Raw genomic sequence first — 26,448 nt, 5'->3', positions numbered from 1 at the left:
AAATGTTAAGGGGGTTAAAGTTTCGGGTCAATACCCAAAATGTCAGTCAATACCTGGTGTGATAACCATTAGCATTGATCACTGCCACACATCTCCTGTACATTGAGTGGATCAGACGATTTGTGAAGGCCCTAGGGATCCTCCTGCACACATCCAGAGCAGCTGTGTGTAGTTCATCGGCAGTTGTAGGGACTGGGCGCACATTGTGCAGACGCCTTTGAACCTCATCCCTCAAGTGTTCAATGGGGTTCAGATCAGGACTTAGGGCTGGCCACGGTAGAACACGGATGTTGTGTTGTTGCAGAAAGGCAATGGTAGCTCTGGCAACATGGAGACGAGCATTGTCCTGCTGGAAAATGTGTTGTTGATGTTGCGCAAGAAATGGAACAACGTGGGGTCTGATCACTTGGTCAATATACCGCTGAGCATTGACGCCGTGTCCCCCACCTTGACCAACATTCAGAAAGCACATGGGTCCAAGTCTCGCAGTAAGTCAAATCCCTGCCCATATCATGATGCTAGGTCCACCCCATGGATCCCTTTCCACAACGTTTCTGGCAGCGAAACGATCACCTCGACGCCGCCAAATTCTGACTCTTCCGCCTGCATGGGAGACACAAAAGCGACTTTCATCATAGAAAATGACACGCCTCCACTCACGATGATGCCAATTGCGATGACCCTATCCCCACTGAAGTCGTGCTTGATGCCGTGGTTGGAGAACAGGACGACGTGCTGGTCGGCTACATCTGAGGTTGTTGGAACAGAGACGTCGGTGTTCCGGTTAATGTGTCGATTATGTGTTCCTATGGTCTGTCGAGCACTTTCACTTGCAGTTAGGAATGGATGTCGCTGGTGTTGACGGGTAATCTGACGATTTTGTCGAGGTGTGGTGACCCTAGGACGACTGCTCCAATGAAGGTCATCTGTGGTCTGTGTAGCATTGTATCGACGCAGGAGACGGTAAATTGTGGTTATGTTAACGTTGAAATGACTCTCCTGCTTCCAAAAATCCGATAGCCTGGTTTCTCTGAATTTGAGTTAGGCGTGGCATTGTTGACCAAGGAGTGGTAGGTCCAAGAATCGGCCACAGTTTTATACCCACTTATACAGTTCGTGTATTTTCGATTTCGCGAGAAATGGGTGCATGATACCCACATATTCATTGAAATGGTGCATTTTGGCGATTCGTTTTTTGTGCTGCGTTTTTACTCAGGGCTTCCAAAATGCAACCAAAAATATTGATAACACCATCAGGCTTCACTACATGCTAAAACTCGTATCAATTTATGGTTCCATGTTTGTTACCTATTTGCTTAAAAACCACTTGCGTTTCTTTTGAGTGTGAGTATACATGTGTATAACCTATTCAAATGAGTCACATTCTCATCTCACATGTGAGATTTCTTTAATTATGATTAGTGTTTGGAAAAAATGGTGCTCCTATCTTTGTCTTCTCAATTTAAACAACAGGATATGCATGTTTTAAAACTAATTAGATGTGTACTGAATAGGAATTTAATCAGATGGCAGTGTTTTTACAGCAATTGACCAGGAGAGATCAAGACTGAGTTAGACGCATCCCCCAAAAGAAAAGTTCATGTACATTCATGAAATAAAAATGTTTAAATCGAACAGGGCTGCAGGGAGGAGCTCCCAGACTACACCCCAGGGTAGATTCTGGGAACTCCCAGATTATACCCCCTGAGGGTAGATTCTGAGAAAGGGGGGTTGATTCTGGGAAGTCCCCAAAATCTACCCTGGGGCAGTCCCAGAATCTTCCCGGGTATACTCTGAAGGGAGATAGATTTTGGCACCTTACACCGGGGTAGAATGTGTCGACAGCTCCCCATTGCTTGTCATAAGAGGTGACAAAATTGGGCAACCAATTTGTGGTGGGTTGCGCCCATGTCAGTGGGGGATGGTAATTTGGTGGTTGAGGACACAGTGGAGACTGGAACTGATGTTCCTTTTGCATAACACACCACTTCTATCCTTATTTCACCTAGATAGGTGTTAGAACCATGCCCTGTTCATAGACAACATAGTTTGAAAAATATTACAGCAATTTCTTTCAAATATAGATATTTATTCATTTAGTAACAGCAGCTATTCATGTCTCTATTTCTACACCCATGTAGCCCTGGTGTTGCAGGCTGGCTTCCCCTGTGTTACTGTCCCTGTTGATACTTGAAGGTGGGTGGGGAGCAGCGTGCTGAATGGTGTTATTCTAACCATGTCTCAGAACAATTCTTCTGGTTCAGCAAAACACTACAAACATCGACGTGTTGATGCTTTGTCATCTGATGAAGATGTATGGCCAGGATTTGTTATCATTGCTCTTGCTGAAAAAACCACACACTACAATTTAAACCTTTAGCGATCTCTAAGGCCATCCAAGGTGTCTGCGGAGGTGTAAAGAATGTCACATACCTTCAAGGCGACTCAATCCTTGTGGAGTGTGCATGGCGTCAACAATCAGTTAACATTCTGTTTTTGCAGTTTGTTAACACCAAGCTTGTTGTCTCGGTGCATAGGACACTGAACTCTGCTCAGGGAATTATCAGAGACTATGCTCGATGTCTACCTGACATGAGTGAAGAGGAAATCACAGCTGAGCTGAAAGTCACTGATGTCAAGCGGTTTGTTTAAAGAAACAATATGAAACAACCAGGAAAACCAATACAATAAAATATATTAAGACATTTACTATACTTCAACATCAGAGTGGAGGTCTACATACCTTATCCATTCCGTTGTTACTAATGCCAAAAGTTTGGACATGGTACCAAGGTTTGCCATAACAATGCAGCATGCTTCCGCTGTGGTGTTCATGAGAGCTCAGAGTGCACATGCACCATCTGCAGTGGTGAGCACATCGTCCACATCATATCCACATTTTCTTCAGGAATCGAAAAACTTAAAAACTACACATACAAATAACACCTCAATCCAAGAAGCAAAAATGTTAGTTCCATGTGTAGTTCAAACTTCATCCCGAAAAATATATTCATCTTTGATTTCCAAGTATTTACTTTTCTAAAGATTTGTCAATTACAGACTCAGGTATGTCTTTGAATGGTCGGTCCAAGATGACCTCTGAGGAAGTGACCATTTCCCTACCATTTTAAAGTATGTGACCCCATCTGACATTTCCAGTTCTCTTTATGCCAATATGACGTCACTACCGGTCTATATGGGGTCATCTATGATGCCTGAACAGTAATGGATATATACCATGAACATCTGACTAAAGTAGAGGTGAGTGAAGGTGTTGTGAAAAGCTCACTGGCATCCTACAACGGAAACAAGCCCATGGCACTAGACTTGAAGCCAAAGCTGGGATCTCATGCGCTGAACACGAGTTCAGAATAGGAGGGGCATCCTGTCCTTCAATAATTAAAATAATTCAGCAAAGAAATGGCCAGCTTGACAATCCCATCATGGGAAATATATGCATTTGAATAATACTATACCCAAATATCCGACTCCGAAACACAGGGTCACAGGTAAAAAAGGTATGGTGACAAGTGATGCTGTTAAGGTCTATGGGATCCATGTGGTTCTTATGCGATTCAATGTCTAATGGAACCAAAACACTGGTATGAGGTTAGCATGTGGATATGGCAATGTCATGGTGTTGCTAACGGTACTTAGATAGGTAGGTTGACTTCAATAAACCACCTACGATGAGTTCTGCATGCTTATTGGTTATGGTGGCAGAACCCGGAGGCTTTCGTGAATTCTGTGGAGTTCCCTTGTCGATAATGAATATGACGTGCTACTCGTAGAATCTGGAACAGGGTCCCGTGACGTGTGACCAGCAGAGTCTGTCCATAAGGTAGCCAGGATGCATAGAGTGATGGTTTTGAGTAGCGCATAGAGATTGGCGGTCAAGAACCTTGGCTGGGTAAGGCATGGTTACTGCTTGTTGAGGCCATGCTGTGTGCACCGTCGCATGTTCTGTGCAGTTTTGTTAGTGGTTAACAATAGACCAGACTCGTCCTTTGATATCCCCTTTACATCTTCTTGACAGGGTGTGTGGTCTGAGCGTGTTTCAAACAGGGACTCCATAGCCCACTTCTGTTTGGACAATTCTTACAATGTCCTCATATTGTTGCAACCCGGAATAGTGAGTCATGTGTTTGATACAAATTTTAACTTTCTGAGTAGAGGAAGTCAGTCGTCATGCTGAAGTTTTGGAAAATTGTCTGAAGCATATTGAATGGAAAAATGTCATTACGCATAATCCTGATTGGAGTCTGTAGGGGGAAGGAGACCCCTGGGCAGGAGCCATGTGGATACTGAGAGTCCATGTATTCAAGAAGATCCACGTGTTCCCTGTGAGGGTCGTCTTCTATCATGACTTGACCCGTGAAGATTCAGGGGTAGAATAGGTCTTCAGCAACCCATGCTTTCTGTAAAAGGTGACTATGCTTGTCCTAAAAGGCGATCAATGGGATCGGGTGGTCAGGCTCGCTGACTTGGTTGATGCATTTCATCGATTCCAATTGCGTGGATCGATGCTCATGATCTTAATCACTGGATTGTCTGGTCCAGACTCGATTATTTACAAACCGCTGACATATAGCTGGAATATTGCTGAGTGCGGCGTTAAACAACAAACCAACCAACCAACCAACCAATCTATCATGACTTAGGTAATAGAGTGTCACAGGGAGGCTGTAATGTAAGCTTGTGCACAACAGAATCCAGACGACTTGGATGATCAACTGTGAACATGCACTTAGTATCACCGTAGTGAAAACCGTACAGTGATGATTTAGTGTAAGTTGAAGATGAATTGGAATCTATGTTCTCTTCATCCCTTTGGTCTGAGTCCAGTCTTGGTTAGTAGGTGTGACCTGTGAGCTGTGTCCAAGCTGGAAACTATGTCCAGGTTAGGAGTATTGCGCTGACTTGATCCCGTTAGGCACATAATAGTCAAGGGTACGATTGGGACCTCAATCAAGTCGACACACCCAGGATGTGTAACTGCAATGACTATGGTGGCCTGTTGTCCATTGTGGGTAACTGTTCTGGGACCACACTATTCCTTGCTTAGCCATGCAGTGACTGACGACTGTGAGTCCTCAAGTGATCTCTGTTTCATGTCACCAGGGGTCATTTGCTGTCTATAGTTGCATCCCTTGAGCACACCCAAAACCTATGAATGTGGTTTTTAATCCCAGCCCACCCTGATTATGTTTCTAGGTTTGTGTCCACTATTCACCTGCTATTGGTTTTCTCCAAAGGGGTAAATATTTGAGACCTGCATCACTTCTGGCTTCCTCCCACATGAAACTGACATGCCTTGATATGACTGGAATACTCTTAAAAGCAGCAGAAAACCCAATGCATTCACTCACTGCATGTCACCTGGTGACAATACAAGATTTTCCCCCTCCTCGGCCTGCAGTGGATAAAAGTTCTGAGTCCAGTCTTCCAACTTCAGCAAGCCGGCATTACTGTGCGGTGCCCATGCTGCTGTCCGTCATAATCTAGGTCTAGGATTGTCTTACTGAGTCTCAGGATGGAGTTCTTTACTTAATAGCCATGAGCATGCCTCCACCGTCTTCTTAGCCGCTTCCTTCCTTTCGTCCAGGCTAAAAAAACTATTGTGAAAGGGATGTACACTGGGAGCACCTGGCATTGTCTGTACTTAGATCAGCACTTCTCCCAGGACGAGTGATGGTCTACAGCGATCTCAGTGTCCACTCTTCTTACAAGCTGACGAAGGAGATGCCATCTAGCAACTAAGTATCCACGATAAGAACTATCTAGTTTTATGAGAACATGTTAAATTGAAGATAGAATTACAGTACGACAACAAGCTAACATGCTATTACAAATTTTGTAGTTGACACAAGCACATGAAATGTGGGTAGCAAGATACTATTGAAAATTTGAACATTTTATAGTAAGATAATGACCAAAATACAGGATTTCTGGCTATGATATAACAGAAGATTTGTTATGTAAGAATTATAGTATATTCAATATTTTGGCTATGAGGCGATTGTGCAGGCCATACTAATAATACTAACAAAAAAACTATTGTACAAATTCAGGTGAAATTATTGGTAGGAGCAAGCATGTGAAGTTTCTTCTTTATTGGATATCAGATGATGTTTACAATCAGAGGAAAAACATTTGACAGAAATCAGAGCATGTTCAAGGAGCAGGTCTTGATATAGCTAGGTGTCCCGGTACCAGACAAAAACAGCCTGACTGAGGCTCACTTGACTTTCAGTCATATGAGCTAAAAGGGAACAAAATATTTTTACAGTGTACTTTACACACTCAACAACAAAAGTTCCTGTGACGCCAATATTTTAGTGTATTTTTCAAACAAGTAAAGTTTGGTTTTCAATATTGTAGTACATGTATGGAATCTAGTCACAAAAACATAACTGCTACAGAAAAGCATGCATTCCATGCAAAAGTTGACTTTTATGCAAGCCCCATGCATTTCACTACCCAAGAATGGGTATAAAAACATGTGCATTAATGGGATTCCATATGCATTGTTTAGCATTGTGCTGACAACCACTCAGAAAAACAACAAAATTACGCAATTATTCAACATTACGAAATGAGTGTCTGCAAGCAATTGGTATGCTTGAAGCAGGATCAAGTCAACGTGATGTTGCAAGACAATTTATTGTCCACAGAAACACCATTTGGTGTTTATGGCAACGTTGGCAATAGACGAATGCAGTCAGAGACCATCCTCGAAGTGGCAGGCCACGCGTAACCAATAATCGACAAGACAACTGGGTTCGAACAACACACCTACAAAATCGATTCCAGCCAGCAACAGTGACTGCAAGAAGCATCCCTGGCCTTTGATGAATATCTTCACGGACCTTACGTCATCACCTCAGATGTGCAGAGATTGTATCCAGAAGACCCGCCAGACGTCCCATTTCGATAGGAAACCACGGTCAAGCACGTCTACAGTGGTACAGACAGCGTCTAAGCTGGATGGCCATGCAGTGGGGACAAGTTCTATTCACTGACGAGTCTCGTTTTCACCTCCGCCACAGCGATGGATGGATTCGAGTGTACTGACGTCGAGGTGAACGTTACGTCAATCATTGTGTCATGATTCGGGGGCAGCAGCATTAAGGTATGGGGTCAGCAAGACGGGGGACCCGTTTGATAGTGGTAGAGGGAAATCTCAATGGACAGCGCTACCGCAACTGATCATCGGCCCTGTTGTTCTACCGTTTTTGCGTCGTCATGGCCCAGGCATTACCTTTCAACATGACAACGCCAGGCCTCATATTGCCCGACTTGTTCAGGATTCTCTTCAACAAAACAACGTGAATGTCATCCCCTGCCCGGCTCGCTCCCCTCATCTCGAGCACATGTGGGATGAGATGGATCGGCGCCTTCGACATCAACCATGTGTTCCACAGACATTCCAGGAACTTCGAAACATGCTCAAGCAGATATGGACAGATATCCCAAAGGACTTTGTGCGACGCCTGGTCCATTCCATGAGATGAAGATGTGTTGCTTGCCACGCAACCAGAGGTGGACACACACGCTATTGATTTGTAAATTGACATTTTGACATGTTCATGTGTTTTTTAATGAAATCACGCATTTTCTGAAGTCAGTGTGGCAAATTAAACCATTTGAACACTTACAGGAGTCTTTTACCTGTTGCAAACCGAAATTGTTTCAGATTTAGTAAAAAACATAACTTTGCATTAAATCTTGTTCTATGTCACAGGAACTTTTGTTGTTCAGTATACTTATAGATAGTAAAGATTTGTAAGTGTATAACATACCTGTGTATAGTTTTGGACCTGAAACAAAACAGTTGTAGGTGTTTGTACTACTCATTTTCAATATATGACACATATACTCATTCATCAACACTTACCCCCTTTCCATAACCTGCAAAGATGACTTGTTCCCCATCGGACAATGTTATGTGTGAAAACATGACAAACCAACATTACAAAATTCATGGATAACAGAATTGTGTAGTATGAATTACAGTTGGTAATACAGATGGTGTCATGCACAGTGAGTGATTTAAATGACTGACTTGCATCAGCGAATGTTCACATTCAGCTAACGTCTTTCTCATTACAGCGACACATTTTTCCATAGAGTTTTATCTTTGTCTATACATTTGGCTTTCCAATTTTTAAGTGTCAGGTGTTAAGAGGTGGTAATATAATTAAATAAATGAAATAGACACTAGTTTCAAAACAATATATATATTTAAATGTAAATAATTAACTTTTAACATAAAAAATTGTGCTAACATTTCAGTCTATTGGCAATGTTTTAAGAGTTGTTGAAATTATATAAGCTTGATTAAAGCTCTGCACGCTAACGTCGAACCCATTCGACAGAGGTGTCATTTCCCGTGCATCTAATGTCGAACCATTCGACAGGCGAATAGCATAACGACACCCCAAAATAAAACTCGCCATATCTATTTACCAAGAAGGCTTTGCGTAACATTTAATTTCATATGACATGCATAAATGCTTAGCTTGCTCAATATAAAAAAAAATTCAGTCATTTATTTACCTCAAAAAGAAAATATCGCGAGTTAAAAACGTTTTGGCCAAACTTCTTGGCACACAACTACCAGAAACGGCCATTGTTGACTTTTGGCACTTCACGCTGAGCGGCATGCAGTCCAATATTTTCTTCATAATATCATCTTTTTTCTATTCGATCATAAATTTTTGTTTGCGGTCGAAAAGAAAACACTCATACTCCTTAATTTCTAAAAATAAGCAACTTTCGGTGTAACTAATTGTAAACAAAAACAATCTGAATCGTAACATCATTGATTGGATGGAACTTGTACGATCATGGCAACGGCGGTAAACAAACAACTCCACATGCATAGTTATCCCGTTAGACTATTACAATCATTTTGTTACATCTAACTTTATTTTCTAGAATTATTGACACGTATGTATAAATCTTTGTAAAAAAAATATTTTTTTTAAAGAGTTTGCAAATGATTTCGTTTGATAAACTTTCGGACACATTGACAAGCCGACAAACGTCAGTGATACGTTTGGGCGTGGCCTAACTCGCGATTTGTTGAGTTGAACAAAGTCAACAAACACTGCGAAAAATGACAAATATTGGATGATACGCAAAATCTGAACTGATACAGATTCTAGGTAAACCATTCAATAGCAAAATAACGCAGTGTACGAGAAATAATCAAAATACTTGCAATTTTAGCTATCATTTCTGAAACCAGAAGCACGTACCGCATGTGACACATGGAAGCAAAATATGCAAAAGTTGGTAAGCTATTATAAAGAAATTCCGAAATAGATTCACATTGAAAAGAAAATCCATATTTACTATTTTTCGTCAACTATTTACTATTTATTGATCTGGAGAGTCTTCACTCCTATTTGTTTCATATTTGTTCATGATTGTCGCCATCAAATGTGTAAGTCTAAATCCGAAACCGTAATGGACTTCACGCTCGATGATTATAATTTTAAAATATTTTTTGAAAACAGACGCAACGGAGAGCGATATAACGTATTGATATGCCATAATAATAACAACATAATATTGTTATTGGTCTAACATTACAAAAAAAGAACAATTTAAAATATTAAAGATGTTGTTGAAAATTTTGGTACACGACGATGTAGTGTAAATATATACAGATATGTGATTTTGTACCCAAAACAAATTAAATTGTACCCAAAATACTTTGTGAATTTGTACCTAAGAAAATAAGACAATAGATCTATAATTATATTTATGTATATATTTCATGTAGACTAACAGAACACATAATACAATATTTCATCAAGTTCATAATATGATGATGACTTGTGATCCTTGAAATTGATTGTTTAGTTTTGAGAGAAATTGACGTCTTGTCACTGAAGAAAAGGCCAGTTAAGTTGGTTAAACCTAAGTTAGAATGTATTGTTTTGATAGGAAAGTGATATTATGTTAAGTTTAAGACACCAAAATTAATGTATATCTTTGAAATAATTCTAGGTAGATCTACAAAATCACATACCCATTAGGGTACCAAATCACTAGAAATTTTGGGTACAAAAGTCACCACTGTACATTTCAACTGGTTTTCGTGATTCAATGGGATAAAAAAAATTCGTCTGAATGATTCCTTTTTTCACTTTAAGACAAAAATTTGTTTTACATAACAAAACAGGCAGATCTATGCGGATCACGCTTTATCCTAAAAATATGTAAAAATGTGAAAAATATCGACACCTCAGAAATGAGGGCTTATAAAGTTGTAATTCTACCTAACTTGTCACATGGTTTGACTTAGGTCTATCTAAGAAAAGTCCTTATGAAAATCTTTTTTTAAATCTTCTTTATGACACTGACATTTCTGGCACTTAGACAAAGAGTATTCAAGGAAAGACAGATATCTTTATAATTCTTTCTTCATGATGACAGGGGGACTTTTAAACACACCAGCTGAGGAAGTTGTGATACTGTGATTGCATACAAAGGAAAAACAGGTTGGAAGCAGTACCTGTATGTATAAAATAGACCACATAAGGTGAGTAGTATAGGTAATGGTGATTCTGGCTCACTTCCACTGGAGCCGGATTTATATACCTATCATGGTTAACATTTATACTAAGTTATCTTATAATAATTAGATCTACATCAAGTGCTTTTATGAGTTATCATGGTGTAATATTTATACACCATTTCATATAATTATAGTTTAGCAAGTAATAATTATCATCAGGTAAAATGCATATATAAAATATCAGTAGTTACTTACTTACTTACTTTGGAGATTTAACGTGCGCTTTCCGACTGATGCGTATTTCGCACACGGGCCCGGCCAGGCCATTTAATGTGTTTCCGAAAGGGGCGAGGGTGGTCTGTGTTTCAGTTATAGCTTTTTAGATGGTTGCTAGCCTAAGGTATCAAGATCCCATCTCCCAGACAAAGGATATTTATTTAATTAAATCTGTCATCACCTACCGGGGTATATTAGAATAACATTACTTCAATTAAGACTCATTAAGGATTAGCCCCATACAAGCTCGTCTATAGTGCATTAAGGATTAGCCCCCATACAAGCTCGTCTATAGGGCATTAAGGATTAGCCCCACACAAGCTCATCTATAGTGACACCCTAATCTCTTTCAAAGCATCCAGTAAATATGTCAACAAGATTAGTGCCAGTCCAACAGGATAAACAGGATTTAGTATTCCCCTCTGTCCAGCCATCCATTTAGCATAGGACACAACCAATCGTGTATCAACCAATCACATTCCTTTCTATTGTTCAAACTTTCATTAAATACATACTGTAGCCAAGTTCTAGCAGAGAAGGGGTTTGACTCTCTTACCAAGCAGACCTCTCTCCCACAGCCCAGAGTGTGTACCGACTCTCTGTGGCACCCTCAGTTATTATCTAAGCATAAATTGTAAATTGTTAATTGTTCTTGTAAATAAAATTGTGATTAGTCTCCTGTGACTCTGGCTCTTTGCTGACTAATTCCCCAAGAAAACCAGCACGTTATTTGGAAGATATTGTTCACCCAGAACAGTTCCATGATAATTTGGCGGAGAATCATCGTTTTCGGAACCACGGAGTCCAGGAACTAACTACAACCAACTACAAGAACCCATTGGAGGACATGTCCAACCGTGATCATCTGATGGAATAACAAGCAAGCTGCATCTACCTCTGACCTCAACACTGGATTAAAGACAACCAACTCCTCCAAAGACACCAACAAAGGAAGAAAAAGTCTTCAAATATTGTAAGTACTACATTGTTGATTACTTGTCTTCCTTTAATTTAGTACGGTACATACTAATAGGTGTCATGGCAAATATGGAGTCTGGTATGGAAAGTAACTTCGAGAGTGAAATTCCAACAGTGTCTTTAGTTACGCCCCTTGCCAACAGTGTAATTCAGGCAAAATTTGGCACAAAAACAACAAATTGTTTAGTAGATACAGGGGCATCCATTTCTTGTATTTCGTCTTCTTTTCTGAGCACAGCTTTTGAAAACCTTACTCTTGGAAACTCACCCTTTCCACAGGTTAAAGGTGTTGGCGGCGAATTGCATAAAGTGTTAGGTTCAGTTGTGTTAGATTTTGTCATTGAGGATCAGGAATTTTCTCAAAGATTCTATGTTCTGCCTACACTACCAGAAGCAGTGATACTAGGTGAGAACTTCCTTGATGACAATGATGCAGTCTTAGATTATAGCTGTCATTCCTTGATACTTAACAACAGCACCTCAGATAGGCAATATATCAATTTCATAGCCAATTCAGTGCAAGAGATTAGTGGATTAGCAAAAACAATAGATCAGATTTACATCCCCCCTCAGAGTGAAATTCATTTCAAGGTTAGACTATCAGAGGTCACAGAGGATTCCCTCATCCTGATTGAACCCATTGCTTCCCTCACTGCTCATTCTGAAGTAGCAGGTGGTAGAACTCTTTCCAAAGTGAAAAGCAAAACTGCTACCTTTAGGCTTATGAATCCCTCCCAAGAAGAAAAAGTTCTTGACAAGGGTACAGTTGTTGGCAAATTTAGTTACATTGACAAAGACTCTGTTTTTGAAATCGGCTCTGACCAACCATTCATCAGTACCGTTAACACCGACAATGAGAAGAGAGACAATGACACCAGGGATTATGTTAAAATTGCACAAGAATTAGGATTTGATTTGACCAATACACAACTGACTCCAGACCAACGACACAGACTACTTAGATTCTTGGGACAAAATAGAGACATGTTTTCAACGAGTCTTGCAGATTTAGGAAAGACTGACATGCACCAGCATATCATTGACACTGGCGACCACCCACCCGTTAAGTGTAGACCATATCGCCAATCCCCTCATCTCCAAAAAGTCACTGAAGAGCTTATAGATGATTTCCTGAAGTATGATTTGATCGAGGAGTCTACTTCTATGTATTCAGCTCCCATTATCCTAGTCAAGAAACGTGATAGCTCATTTAGATTTGTTTGTGACTACAGAAAGTTGAATTCTGCCACTTTACCAATGTCATGGCCTCTTCCAGTTTTTGATGATGTTGTTGATAACATAGCCAATGCACAAGCTAAGATCTTCTCAACTTTAGACCTTGCTAATGGCTTCTTCCAAGTGCCATTACATGAAGATTCAAAGCATAAAACTGCTTTCGTCACCCATCAAGGCCTTTATCAATTCAAACGTTTGCCCCAAGGTTTGACAAATTCTCCACTTTGTTTTCAACAGCTCATGAGCAAAGTGCTAAGAAAATTGCTTTTTAAGGTTGCGCTGATCTACATTGATGATTTGATAATTTACAGCAAAAACTTTGAAGAGCATCTCCAACATTTGGAGCAAGTATTTTACCATCTGAAACAGGCAAAATTGACACTAAAGCCATCCAAATGCAATTTTGCAACGGACAAAGTTTCTTTTCTGGGTCATGTTTTATCATGTGGAGGTGTTCAAGTTGATGACAAAAAGATTGAAGCAATTAGAACCTTTCCAGTGCCCAAATCACAAAAGCAGATCCGCTCCTTCTTAGGTCTCACGAACTTCTACAGGAAGTATGTGAAAAATTACGCTCACATAGCGCTTCCACTGAATGCCTTGCTAAAGAAGCATTCAGAGGCAGAAGTAGGAAAGAAACCAAAGTTCCAATGGTCACTTGAGTGTGATCAGGCATTCAACACACTCAAACATGCTATGAGTAATACACCTGTTCTGGCTTATCCAAATTTTGACAAAGAATTTCTTCTCGCAACTGATGCCAGTGATATGAGCATAGGTTTTGTTTTGAGTCAAAAAGATGAGAAAAATAATGAACATCCAATAGCTTTTGGTGGTAGAGCTCTACATGGCAGCGAAAAGAACTGGAGCATTACAGAAAAGGAAGGCTTAGCTCTAGTTGAAGCCATTAGATCCTTTCGTCCATACCTTGCAAATTCCAAATTCACAGTCTACACTGATCATATAGCATTGAAATGGCTGAAATCAATCAAGGATGCCACAGGTAGGTTAGGGCGATGGTCTTTGGAACTTTCTACCTACACTTTTGACATTGTTCACCGCAGCGGCAAAGCCAATGGGAATGCCGATGCTCTCTCACGTAGGGAATATGAGGAAAATATTAACTGTAATGATCAGACAGAAGAAGATGCTGAGAAAACAGTCTTCTCAGTAACTTCAACTCAGCAAAGCAAATCAACTAGCAGTACCACAATCTTGCAAAACACCCATTCATCCACACAAGTCACACAGACAACTCAGACTGAAAATATTTGCACACCTATTGTCAATTACTTAGAATCAGACACACATTGGTCAGTCACCTTTGAATATGAAGAGGATTATCAGTCAGTACCAGTTAATGTTGTCGCAGCATTACATGCTACAAATGCTGATGTTACCCAAGACGCATTGGTTGAAGTAAGTATAAAAGAACATCCAAATTTACGTCACCTACAAAGGATTTGTCCAGATTTCATCCAAATCTTTGACTACAAAGAGGATGATGTCCTTCCACAAAATGAAAAGGATCGTCAAAAGATTCTTATCGAAGCCAATACTTTTGAAATTGATGAAGGCATCCTATACAGATTCGTTCCACAAAGACAGAAAGGCCATGCAGACAAGTTCATTAAACAGCTGGCAGTCCCAAGAACCCTCAGAAATCAAGTCCTGCAATCCTATCATGACTCAGAGTTTGGCGGTTGCCACCATGGGAAAGAAAGGATGCACAACACCATGAGACCTAAGTACTACTGGCCCAAAATGTACAGCGATATTGCCACTTATGTCCAGACATGTGAGGTATGTCAACAGACCAAGAGGCACTACCATGGCAAGAAGGCACCACTTCGTCCACTACCTGTAGAAGAGGTCTTCACCCGATGGCACGTTGACATTCTCGGTCCCCTGCCAACAACACCAGATAAGTACAAGTACATTTTGGTTATCACAGATGCATCATCTAGATGGTGTGAAGCTTTTCCACTTCGGACCAAAGAAGTAGCAGATGTTCTCGTCAGAGAAATATTTTGTCGGTATGGCGCACCACGGACCTTAATTTCAGACAGAGGTCAGAACTTCATGTCCAAACTTATCAAAGCAATTTGTGAGCTTTTGGCAATTAAATTTACCCATACCAGCCCATACCATCCTCAAACAAACAGCTGTGTAGAAAGGCTCAATTCCTATATCAATCAGTCACTAAGAGCCTATTGTAACAAGTCTCAAAATGATTGGCCCCGTTTCATTCCTGGCATCATGATGGCCTATCGGATGGCTCCAAATTCATCAACTCAAAAATCCCCATATGTTATGCTTTTCGGCCGAGAAATGAGAGCTCCACAAGATGTAGCATTAATTCCAAAAGAAAATTTAGGCCACAATAACAAAAGTTATCTTTCCAACTTGCTTGAGGAGCTTGAAATCACTAGAACAATCGCAGCTGAAAACACTGCTCGGGCTAAGGAGGTGTATTCAGAACAATATAATAGAAAGGCTAAAGAACCAGAATTCGCCCCAGGTCAAAGAGTTTGGCTTTACTGTCAAAAAGTTGAAAAAGGCCTTTCCAACAAATTAACCAAAAAGTGGTATGGTAGCTATTACATCGTCCATACAGGTCCAAATTATACCTACAAACTACTCCGAAGTTCTGACGACAAAATACACAAACCACTGATCCATGCCAACCGTCTGAAGCCATATTTTGATCCTGCTGATCGTCCACAGTATCCTCCAGAACCATACCTCAATGACACCAGTAACATAGATTCAGGAGTCATGGATGACAATGAGGAACCAGTCAGTGATTCACAGCCTGACAGCAACAATTCCCCATCAACAAGTTCAACTTACCAGGCTACTGCTCAGTCACCTCCACAACAGAAAGGTAAGAAGGTCAATTCCAAAACAAAGGCAGGTACTTCCAGCAACAAGAGTCCAAAGCAAAAGACCCCAACAAAGAAGAAAAACCCTGCTTCAAGTACAACAGAAAAACCTACCAGTCCCACGGCAACAATGAAGGAAAATCATGCCAACCCAGGTCCTAGTGCTCCAACCAAGGTAAATGAAAAGGTAAACAAAGGGAAAAGAGGAGTGAATAGTAAGCATCACCAGCCCAAATCCAGAAAACAAACTGACGACAGCCAGGTACAACCTCCAAGTCCAACATCAGGTAATCAAACCAAGGATATCCCTCAGGTCTTCAATCCAGAGGACATCCACTCAATTGTTAGTTCCAAGAGAGCAAATGGCAAAATCTACTACAGAGTAAAATGGAAGGATCCAGAAAGAGGAAACACATGGGAGTATGGCAGCAGCATTCCAGACTCCATTCGGAGAGAATTTCACCTCAAAAGAAGTATGTCAGGAAAACGACGAAAACGTCCACTGAAGAATCATAAGTTTTTCGACCAAAAGGAATCAGCACAAGACAATAAATCAGTCAATGTTCTGTCAGGGAATACAATGTCAGGAAATGTCAAGCAAGACAACACCAAACCATGCATAGAATTAGATGTCAAACCATATCTGTTTTTTCCAAAACACCTACGAAAAGTAAATCATAAAATAGAAAGAGTTCTGGGCATTGAAATTATTCAAGGAGACTGCTATGTCAAGGTCTCATATAAAGAAAATCCTGATCAATTCACATGCTATTTTGAAAGTGTTCCTCCCCACCTCATACAGCGCTACCTTGATGATAGCTGGAAGGATCTCTGTAAGTGGTGCTGTCTAAAAGATAATCCTCCATATGATCCAGAGGCAGCACCAATTTATAAATCCAAAAGGGGTATTTTTCCACATAAAGACTTTGGAAATATCAACACCTTTTTCTACCGTGAATCATATTCGAATTACATAAATTGTGGTACCACTCAACCATACGGTGATCTACTCCCCATATATACCGACAGCTGCCAATTGAACATATTCTTGATCAAAATACAAAATCTCCTGAATAAACGGTGCAAATCACGATACAGCTATTAGATGTATCTTGTTATGTTTTCTTGTGTCCAGTCCTTTCACTATGGGTCGCCAGTTGAGAACAAATGGCATCAGCCTGATCATCTGAGTTATTTGTATCACAACAAATTTGGAGCATTGACCTGATCAACCAATCTCAAAAGCGAAGTGAAATGACACAAAGCAAACCATACTGCGAATCGAAACCCAAACCGCACCGAAGCGAAGCAAACCATACTGCGAATCGAAACCCAAACCGCACCGAAGCGAAGCAAACCATACTGCGAATCGAAACCCAAACCGCACTGAAGCGAAGCAAACCGTACTGCGAATCGAAACCCAAACCGCACCGAAGCGAAGCAAACTTACTGCGAATCGAAACCCAAACCGCACTGAAGCGAAGCAAACCGTACTGCGAATTGAAACCCAAACCGCACCGAAGTGAAGCAAACCGTACTGCGAATCGAAACCCAAACCGCACCGAAGCGAAGCAAACCATACTGCGAATCGAAAACCCAAACCGTACCGAAGCGAAGCAAACCGTACCGAAGCAAAATAAACCAAACCCTATCACATTGAACCGAACGAAAATCAAAGAGAAACAAACCAAATTGAAATAAAGCAAACTTAACAACCGAAATTAACCAAAACAAAGAAAAGGCAAACCAAATAGTTACGAAAACTAACAAAGAATTCTAAAAAGGATATACACCTTTCTAACACCTTTTGTATACCGTATTAGTGTAATAAATCGATGCACTTGTTATATGCACATGCACATATATGTATATATGATTCGTCTAATGATTGTATCCAAAAATAGGAGGATATTACTATTTTTCTCATGATATACTTTTGTAATTTGCCGCCAATACATTCTTCCTGGCCATGACACTGTTTAGTAATAATTATGTACTGATCTTTTACATCATAATTATCATATTTGTTTTATTTTCTAGTTATTACAGACAAACTGAGGAAGTATTTATATATGACATATTATTTGAACATGCTAACTCTCTTTTCTTTGTTTCCATGTAAAACCTCCATGGACACAGCTTACTATCTTACAACCCCAATCCAGGATGTGGAACTCAAGGCCTCCTACATCACCCATAAAACCACCAGTACAGAGTGCCAAGACAAGCCAGCTCCACATCCAGATTCCCTGATGACAGCATTTTTATATTATGTTTTCCTTATATCAAAGAGACTCTATAATAATTATTATTCACTACTACCAGTTTAACTTTATACATTGTCCATCTAAGCCTTCATTATTTTTATTTTTACACGTTTGGGGTCCAAACTTTTTCAGACGGAGGGGAAGTTATCATGGTTAACATTTATACTAAGTTATCTTATAATAATTAGATCTACATCAAGTGCTTTTATGAGTTATCATGGTGTAATATTTATACACCATTTCATATAATTATAGTTTAGCAAGTAATAATTATCATCAGGTAAAATGCATATATAAAATATCAGTAGTTTCAGTTATAGCTTTTTAGATGGTTGCTAGCCTAAGGTATCAAGATCCCATCTCCCAGACAAAGGATATTTATTTAATTATATCTGTCATCACCTACCGGGGTATATTAGAATAACATTACTTCAATTAAGACTCATTAAGGATTAGCCCCATACAAGCTCGTCTATAGTGCATTAAGGATTAGCCCCCATACAAGCTCGTCTATAGGGCATTAAGGATTAGCCCCACACAAGCTCATCTATAGTGACACCCTAATCTCTTTCAAAGCATCCAGTAAATATGTCAACAAGATTAGTGCCAGTCCAACAGGATAAACAGGATTTAGTATTCCCCTCTGTCCAGCCATCCATTTAGCATAGGACACAACCAATCGTGTATCAACCATAATTTTGATGGAATCAGTCATTTGGAATACCCTGTGTTAATGTATTCCGACTGTCACTATCATGATCTGGTAAGCATCGCTTTGATTGGTCGGATGAAAGGTTGTTCTGACGTGACCCGAAATGGAATGTTCCTCAGATCCCTATTTAGCTATTTATCACATTCCTTTCTATTGTTCAAACTTTCATTAAATACATACTGTAGCCAAGTTCTAGCAGAGAAGGGGTTTGACTCTCTTACCAAGCAGACCTCTCTCCCACAGCCCAGAGTGTGTACCGACTCTCTGTGGCACCCTCAGTTATTATCTAAGCATAAATTGTAAATTGTTAATTGTTCTTGTAAATAAAATTGTGATTAGTCTCCTGTGACTCTGGCTCTTTGCTGACTAATTCCCCAAGAAAACCAGCACGTCATTTGGAAGGTATTGTTCACCCAGAACAGTTCCATGATATACCTATACCACCACTACAGGTGGCATTTTTTAGGCAAAAATGATGATGCGATTCAATGATAATCATGAGATTAAGTTAAATTGGCTCTAGCTCACTGCCACCTGGAGTCAATAGATGCTTCCATTAGTACAAAAACTATGATGAGATACCCAACATTTTTACTAAGTTCTTTGTTCATTTTACAAGTAGACCAGACTATATACTCTTCTTGGTAATTGATGATCGTATTTGGTTGGTTTGACATCACTGATATAATATATACCTTGTGGTAATTCTTTCCATTTGATAATTTTGTCCCCGAACATAAATGTTTTGATAGCTTTTTCAAGTTCTTCTTTTTTTGCTTTGTAATTCTCCATTATTATAAATTTATGTAAGCATTTGTCTAAATGTGATCTAATGATAGTAAGCAATCCATTTTTAATCTCCAACCAGTTCTTTGGTTTTGGCAAGGAATAATTGACGCACTTGTTGCCTCCCTTGTTCTATAAACTTTTTTTTCTCGTCTTCGCTAATACCACTGGTCTTACGAGAATTTGATCGAATCTCCTGCTTCATTGCGTTGTATTTGGTGAGTTCCGACAGCACTAAACGAAACTCCCCGTTATTCCTGCCAGTCCTGAGACTCCGGCAGCTATTTCCATACCAAGTAAGATAGGCGCGGCGATTATAGTTGATAATAAACCAACACCTGCTACACCGAGTCCCATGCCAGCTGTCACAAGCGCGGTGTCAACTCCGTCCAGAGCATTCACGGCTCTGCCATACTTTTTATACAATCCAAGTCTAAACTCCCTCTCCTTTTCTATTCGATGTTTTATGTCGCTTATTTGATGTAATCGAAATTCATCAACAGTTTCCATCTTTTCATCGAGCGCCGGATATAAACTCATAGTGTATATTACGGTCATATAATAGTCTTTAATTGATCTTGCTTAAATGTTTTGAGAGTATACATCAACCTTATTAAATGAATATTATACGGCAAGAATATCTTAGTAAGAGAAATGCTGTCACTCTTAATAATTTGTACCCCCTCAAGGGTTGCAACAGGTGAAGCTCCAATATGAATAATACTGCAACGTTGACGCTCGTGTTTCTTTTGCCATTTAATCTAGAGTCCTGGTAATATTTCGAAGGCATCTACCGGTACATCTCCGAACAAGACTTCAATAATAAGCATAGAAAGATTAGGTATTGCACACAAGTTCTGTTTAATATCATTGAATTCAGTAACCAAATTTAAACTAACATTTTTTACTGCTGGATGACTATATAACATATGACCTGGGTTTTCAGACAGGGGAGAGACTAACACACTCTTTCGTTTTGATAGGATATAAGCCGCGAGTATGATCCCACTATTTATTATCTTAGTTAAATTATGTGCTTTACCCATCATCACACATAATGACGATATTCAGTAGCCACTCGATGTTTGCTACGACCATAGTCCATTTATTTTTATCGTTGTGAGTAAGATTGTACAAAGTGTTTTTTTTAAGTCTACTAACCATGTCGACATCGCTTAAATCTTCTAGATTACCTGTGAACGTAATTTCTTTCCCCTTATATACATTATCTTGTAAGTGTAAAGCGTATAACTTACCATCGGTACCGGGTCTACCGAATCCTTCTGTGTCTCCGAGATTGGAAAGCGCAATTGTATTACATTGTCGGAGCGTTCCAGGGTCTGATGAATCAACCATTATTTATAATATGGAGTGTTACACTCAAGTATCCTATATGTACAGGTTGGTGTTTTACATCTAATACAGAAATTTTGAGGTCTGAAATAATACCACGCTTCAATTTTTTATATTGTAATGATGAGAAAGAGTCCGTTCTACCGCTATTATATTTTTCATCTTTCACTGGAACAGATCTGAGCAGAGTTGAAGGACTTTCTAGTTGAATATTATCCGTCGTGCTTATTTGATCAAGATGGATGCACAACTCTTTATAGGGAACTAAATGGGGTAATGTATCTCCATGTTTCGTTGGGTGCCATTGCTATCATTCCGCTTTCAAATCCAAGTGTAATTGCTAAGTTCTCGTAAAGCATTACACCCTCTTCTCCAACGCTTAAAATCAGTATCCCATTCGACTCATTTTGTGTGAGACTAATTCAGCCTTATATAGGGCTCCATCCAAGGGCTTTGATCGAACTTTAGAACTCTGTGTATTTTCTTAAGTTTCATACCTAACGATAGATACAACTGGAGATTTCTGTAGTGAACTATATATTTTGTCTTATCCATCAAATTTGGTACTTTTTTTTCTACGTTAGCTAACCTACTATTACCCATCAATGAACGTTGATATTCCGACATCCAGTCTTTATTAACCATTAATCTTTCGGGAGCTAGCGGATAACTGTTATGGTCTTTATGTAAGGAACTCGGATATTCCAAGTCAACTTCTAGTATGTACCCTTTATTCTCATCATTATTATGGATATCATCGACCCACTCAAAACCACCCGTGGGTAAAGGTTGACTCATAGCCCATCCGTACAAATTGTTAGCGTCGAGATATAATATGTGCGTGTCGGGTTTACTCGGATCGTATCCTTCCACTTATTTATTATTAGCCTTAGAATACCTTTTCACTGCCATCGATATACCCCCTCTTAATCCTTTCTCAATAAACAAGTGCATATCGTAATCTGTGAGTAGTTTTAGTTCTACGCCGGTCTTCTTCAACAATGCATCCCACGATAGTCCGGGACTGGAATAGTACCATGCCGGGTCCAAGCCGTATTGTTTTAAACATGTCTTTCTAAATATCTCGAATATATCGGCGAGTAACAGTACATCGGTTTTTAAGTACAGATTGTGATAATCGCCTAAATTCTTACAACCTAATTTATCCCAGACCATCAGAGCGTGTTTATAATCGGCATCTGTTATTCTAGATTCTGTTAAGTTACTACAGAATGATTCGAGGGGTGGTAATTCAGTTTCTTCGAATCTAGACCAATCATCCATATATTCGTAAGGATATACACCTTTTCTCAGCAACAAATGACGAGTTATCTTATCGGTATATTTATTTGTTATCGCGAAGTCATCGGGATTGTTCGCATTAGCTAAATTGTCCAGGGAAGATAACAGAAACTGTACGGAGTCTATGAATCTAAGCCCATTACTTTGCTTTATTCTAGATTTCCCATCCTTGTCCCTATAATGTATAGGTTTAGTCAACGAGAACGATATGTATTTTTCCATATTGTTAGGAATGCACGTTAAACCGCTGTCGGTCTTTGAGATAGCATGCATAATGAGATGTGAATCGTATCCCCTAAGGTTATGAAACACAACTGGGATGGGTATTGTTTGAGAATTCATTTTTAGTTTCAAGTTACAATCGTTATGCGCCGTTCCCCGATTAATTACCTGTGACGTGGCAATGATCTCTTACGGAATCCCCATCCAGGGGTTTGTTACAAACATGACAACTCGATGACTTCTTATACGCCCTCCAATCATCCCTCGTCATACACATGGGTTTCTTACGCGATAAATTTTCCCTGATTATTCTCTCTTCGTTTTGTAGATATTCTAGGAACTTTTCCGCTGCATCGGGACCTCTGTAAATCACGGGAGTGTTTGTTTTCCCATCATACCTTACAACTATATATCCAAACCCACAAGGAATATGTTCTTGAGTCTTGTACGTAAAACTACTATCTTGATTGCTATGGTTGGTATTTTCTATGAGTTTGATAAGCGCTTCGAAGTCGGCATAAATTACGTACGGTACTGGCATTTGATTACAATAATGTTCAAATTTTAATATATTTTTTCCCTCTTTAGGCATATCGATCCTGATAACGGTCTGTCCAACACCTCTACAGTCTTCTTTATGCGCTTCTAGTAGATCTTGTCTGCTGTACCCATGTAGGCATCTTTCACAGAAATATTTTTTTCTAGCATGTTTTGTTTGATCGTATAATAGCCTGTTTAAACTCTTTATCCACATATAATGATATTTTCCATCTTTTTCGATCAGAAATGAACTGATTCTGGGGATATGTTCCGGAGCGGAGCTTACCCTGTGTACAACAATTCCTTTAGAATGTCCGAAAACATTTATAGCTAAATTATTTTGCTTTTCCACCTTATCAATTTGTGATATTGGTGTATGTTTGTCTATACCATCGAAGTTGAGTCCATCGTTTTGGGGATAGCTAGAAGGTCTATTTGCAATTTTAGAATCTACGGGGAACAATGCAGATCTTATCATCATTCTTAAACAATCATCAGATTTATTTTTTACGTTAATTATGGCTTTTTTCTTCTTATAATACGGGGGTAAATCTATATAAGAACCACCTTTGAAGGGCATATAATTTGCTATATCTAAATATAAACTATCGATTTTATCCACACCCCAACCCGAACCTCTATTAGTCCAGCGTTCTAAAGTTTCCTGTATCCTCTGAATTGATGTATCTAATGATGCGTTTAAAGTATCGGATTCGGATCCAAGATTTCTCCTAGTCCGTCCGAGGCCACCTTCGAGCTTTCTTCCAAATTATCTATGTAACCGAGTTCAGTACGCACAGTCTTAAGAACCTTAGTAGTCTTCGCGGAAAGTTTTTCTCCTCGTGAGTAGTCTACAAAACCTAATTCATCACGAACAGTGCTGATGCCGTGTTTAGCGGCTATCGTAGGCTAGGCTAGGGGCTTACGAGTACGAGAATTCATAAGATCAATATCGGGGAACACAATACGATATACTCGACTACATTAGTGGTACTCGCATCTTATCTGCGTAGACAGGCTGTCGTTAATTGTTGAGTCAGAACGAGCTGACCGAGGTAGTGAAGCCCTTGGACATGAGTTACGGAGATATCTCGTAAGTAGTGTGAGGCGAAGACTGTGTCAGACTTCCAGAAACATCCTGCCATGATAGTGCTGAGGGAGCAATTACTATGCAGAGCCATTGTGGCGGCGACAGCTCTCATCTCTCATCTCCTGAGGATTCGATGTCTGAGGTGGAGGCAATCCGGCAAAGTTGTAGGCACGGAGGATTGTAAATCATAGCGAAGAGGAGACTGTTGTACGGGAAACCTCTGAGGCAACCACCTGGGAGATGGGGATGGACAATCTCTTCCAGGATCATCGAAATGTTGATGACACCTGCAGGGAGATGTGTAAGGGTCTGACTGGACATGGTGAGATGTCCTCGCGATCCCTGGAATGTAGAATAGAGGCCAATGATGGGATGGTGAAAAGCCTGTCGGGTTGCCCCAGGAGATGGTTCTTGGCGATGAAGTCCTATTACAGACCCATCTGGACCTTCCAATGGCTGTGTTTCTTGACTCGACTCCTGCTGACATCCAAGGTGTGTATCTCGCTGACCCTCGCAGCAGTAGCCAAAGCTAGAAGGAAGACTGTTTTTGCTTAAAGTCTTTCTCTTCCAGCAGCTTGTATTCTGCTGACGTCAAGTTTTGAAGGGTAATGTTTAAATCCCATTTGGGTGGACGACTGGTGGGCAAATTTATAGGAGCGGAGAAGAGCTTGAAGTTCTGGGGCTAAAGCAGTCTTCACACCCGTTGAGATAACGATGACCATTGATTTAGAGCTGCTAGATATGGAGATAATGTTGAACCCTTAAGCTTACTGGTGGAGCGAAGATGCTGAAGACTGAGGGGTAGCAGTAGTAAGAGAGGTGATAGACCTCACGTACCAGTATCCTTAGAGGGCTTTCCATTTATGGTCGTTCAAAGCTTTGTCGAAGTACGATCAGCCTCAGTAATGGGCTTCACTACTTGCCTTGAGAACCCTTTTGCGACTAAGGACTTCTGGAGATGAGCCAGACACATAGATGTAGGGTGTCCAGCGATGGATGCAGTAGGCTGGGGTGAGGTTGTAGGAGAAGATCTTTTCCAAAGGGAAGTGGATGATGACTTCCCTTTGCAAGCTCTACCAACACGCTGAACCAGCTGTAGGCTGGCCAGTAAGGCAAGATCAAAATCGAGCGTAGGTGAGTTGTGGCAACCATGTTCTGAATCAACCATGGTAGAAGAGCTTTTCATGGAAAGGCATATTCTCCCACGATATGGCCAATGCATCGTACTCCAACGACTCTTGATCCGGAATCGGAGGCATGAATCGGGGAAGTTGTGAGTTAAACCTGGTGGCCAATAAGTCCATCTCTGGGCGATGGTAGAGGCGGCAAATCCCCTTGAAGATCGTCAGATGTATACGCCATTCTTTTGAGGATGATCGATCCAGACAGGACAGTGAGTCTGCTATCATGTTGTGTCGAGCTCGGTCGTTGATTGCAAAAGCATCAATCAGCTGAAAGAAATCCATCATCAGGGCTAGCAGGGAGGCTGACTTGGTGAATCCCTTCCTGTTGATGTACCCTACGACGAGATTGTTTATTTGGAGGGTCCATTCTATTGCACCCAACAATTGTCGATCTGATGATGATGTAGAAATAGTACGGGAAGAGTCGATAATAGCAGTGGTGGATAAAACCGGTGAAACCTGAAGAAAGGAGACAGGACGTGGTGAAACAACGTCGTCAGGTCAAACTATGCCCGAGAAGTCGATTATAGATAACATCCAACTGATGGTCGTAGAGTACTAACTGTGTCAGTATTTGGATGTAATAATTTAAATGAGTCCATAGCACTTACTGCTAAAACCATGGGCTTGTCCGAAGTAGTTGACTGGGAATTTGAAGTCAAAGCTGTTTCTTGTATATCGAGGTTGACTATATAATTCTCTGGTTGAATGATCACATGAAGTCAGGTAATCGGGACCATGTGGAAGTGCGGCAGTACCAGAGATTGTGCCTTGAAGGGACTTAGAGAACATTGGGAGCATATGTCGAATCATTGTCTATATTCACCAACTCCATCGTGAATAAGTGAGGGATGATTTGTCCTACGCGGTTGATCAGATTCCATCCCCTGTATCTAGACGATGTGTAGTCATCGAAATACTACAGTAAATGCACTGCACGGCTTGCTTGAGGTCAGTCTGTCCCAGCATCTCGGTTTTCCAACAGGGAATCTTGACATGTGATATGTAAATCACCCTTATGCAGGAACAGGAAACATTGCTGTCTTGTCGAATACGTGTTCAAGAGCTCCACACACATTGTCAGTT

General features: G+C 40.2%; 1 protein-coding gene across 4 annotated transcripts in view; it reads right to left on the bottom strand.

Moving 5' to 3' along the window:
- The window catches only part of LOC139452190 (prominin-1-like), a 508,194-nt gene that overhangs the window by 41,701 nt on the left and 440,045 nt on the right, over positions 1 to 26,448 (bottom strand). For 2 of the 4 annotated variants that reach the window (XM_071233561.1, XM_071233559.1), the window contains one exon: positions 7,803 to 7,820. The exons of 1 other annotated variant lie outside the window; for it this stretch is intronic. In XM_071233561.1, the coding sequence (XP_071089662.1) occupies positions 7,803 to 7,820 (18 nt within the window). Of the gene's footprint in view, positions 1 to 2,235; positions 2,346 to 7,802; positions 7,821 to 26,448 lie in introns of all 4 variants that reach the window. One more of the 4 variants, XR_011652352.1, reaches the window with a different exon arrangement.

This window comes from Haliotis cracherodii, unplaced genomic scaffold, assembly GCF_022045235.1.
Source record: "Haliotis cracherodii isolate W230 unplaced genomic scaffold, xgHalCrac1.p SCAF_9, whole genome shotgun sequence".
In the NCBI taxonomy this organism is placed as follows: Eukaryota; Metazoa; Mollusca; class Gastropoda; order Lepetellida; family Haliotidae; genus Haliotis; species Haliotis cracherodii.
The sequence above is the reverse complement of the archived record's forward strand: the minus strand, read 5'-3'. Positions and strand labels throughout refer to the sequence as shown.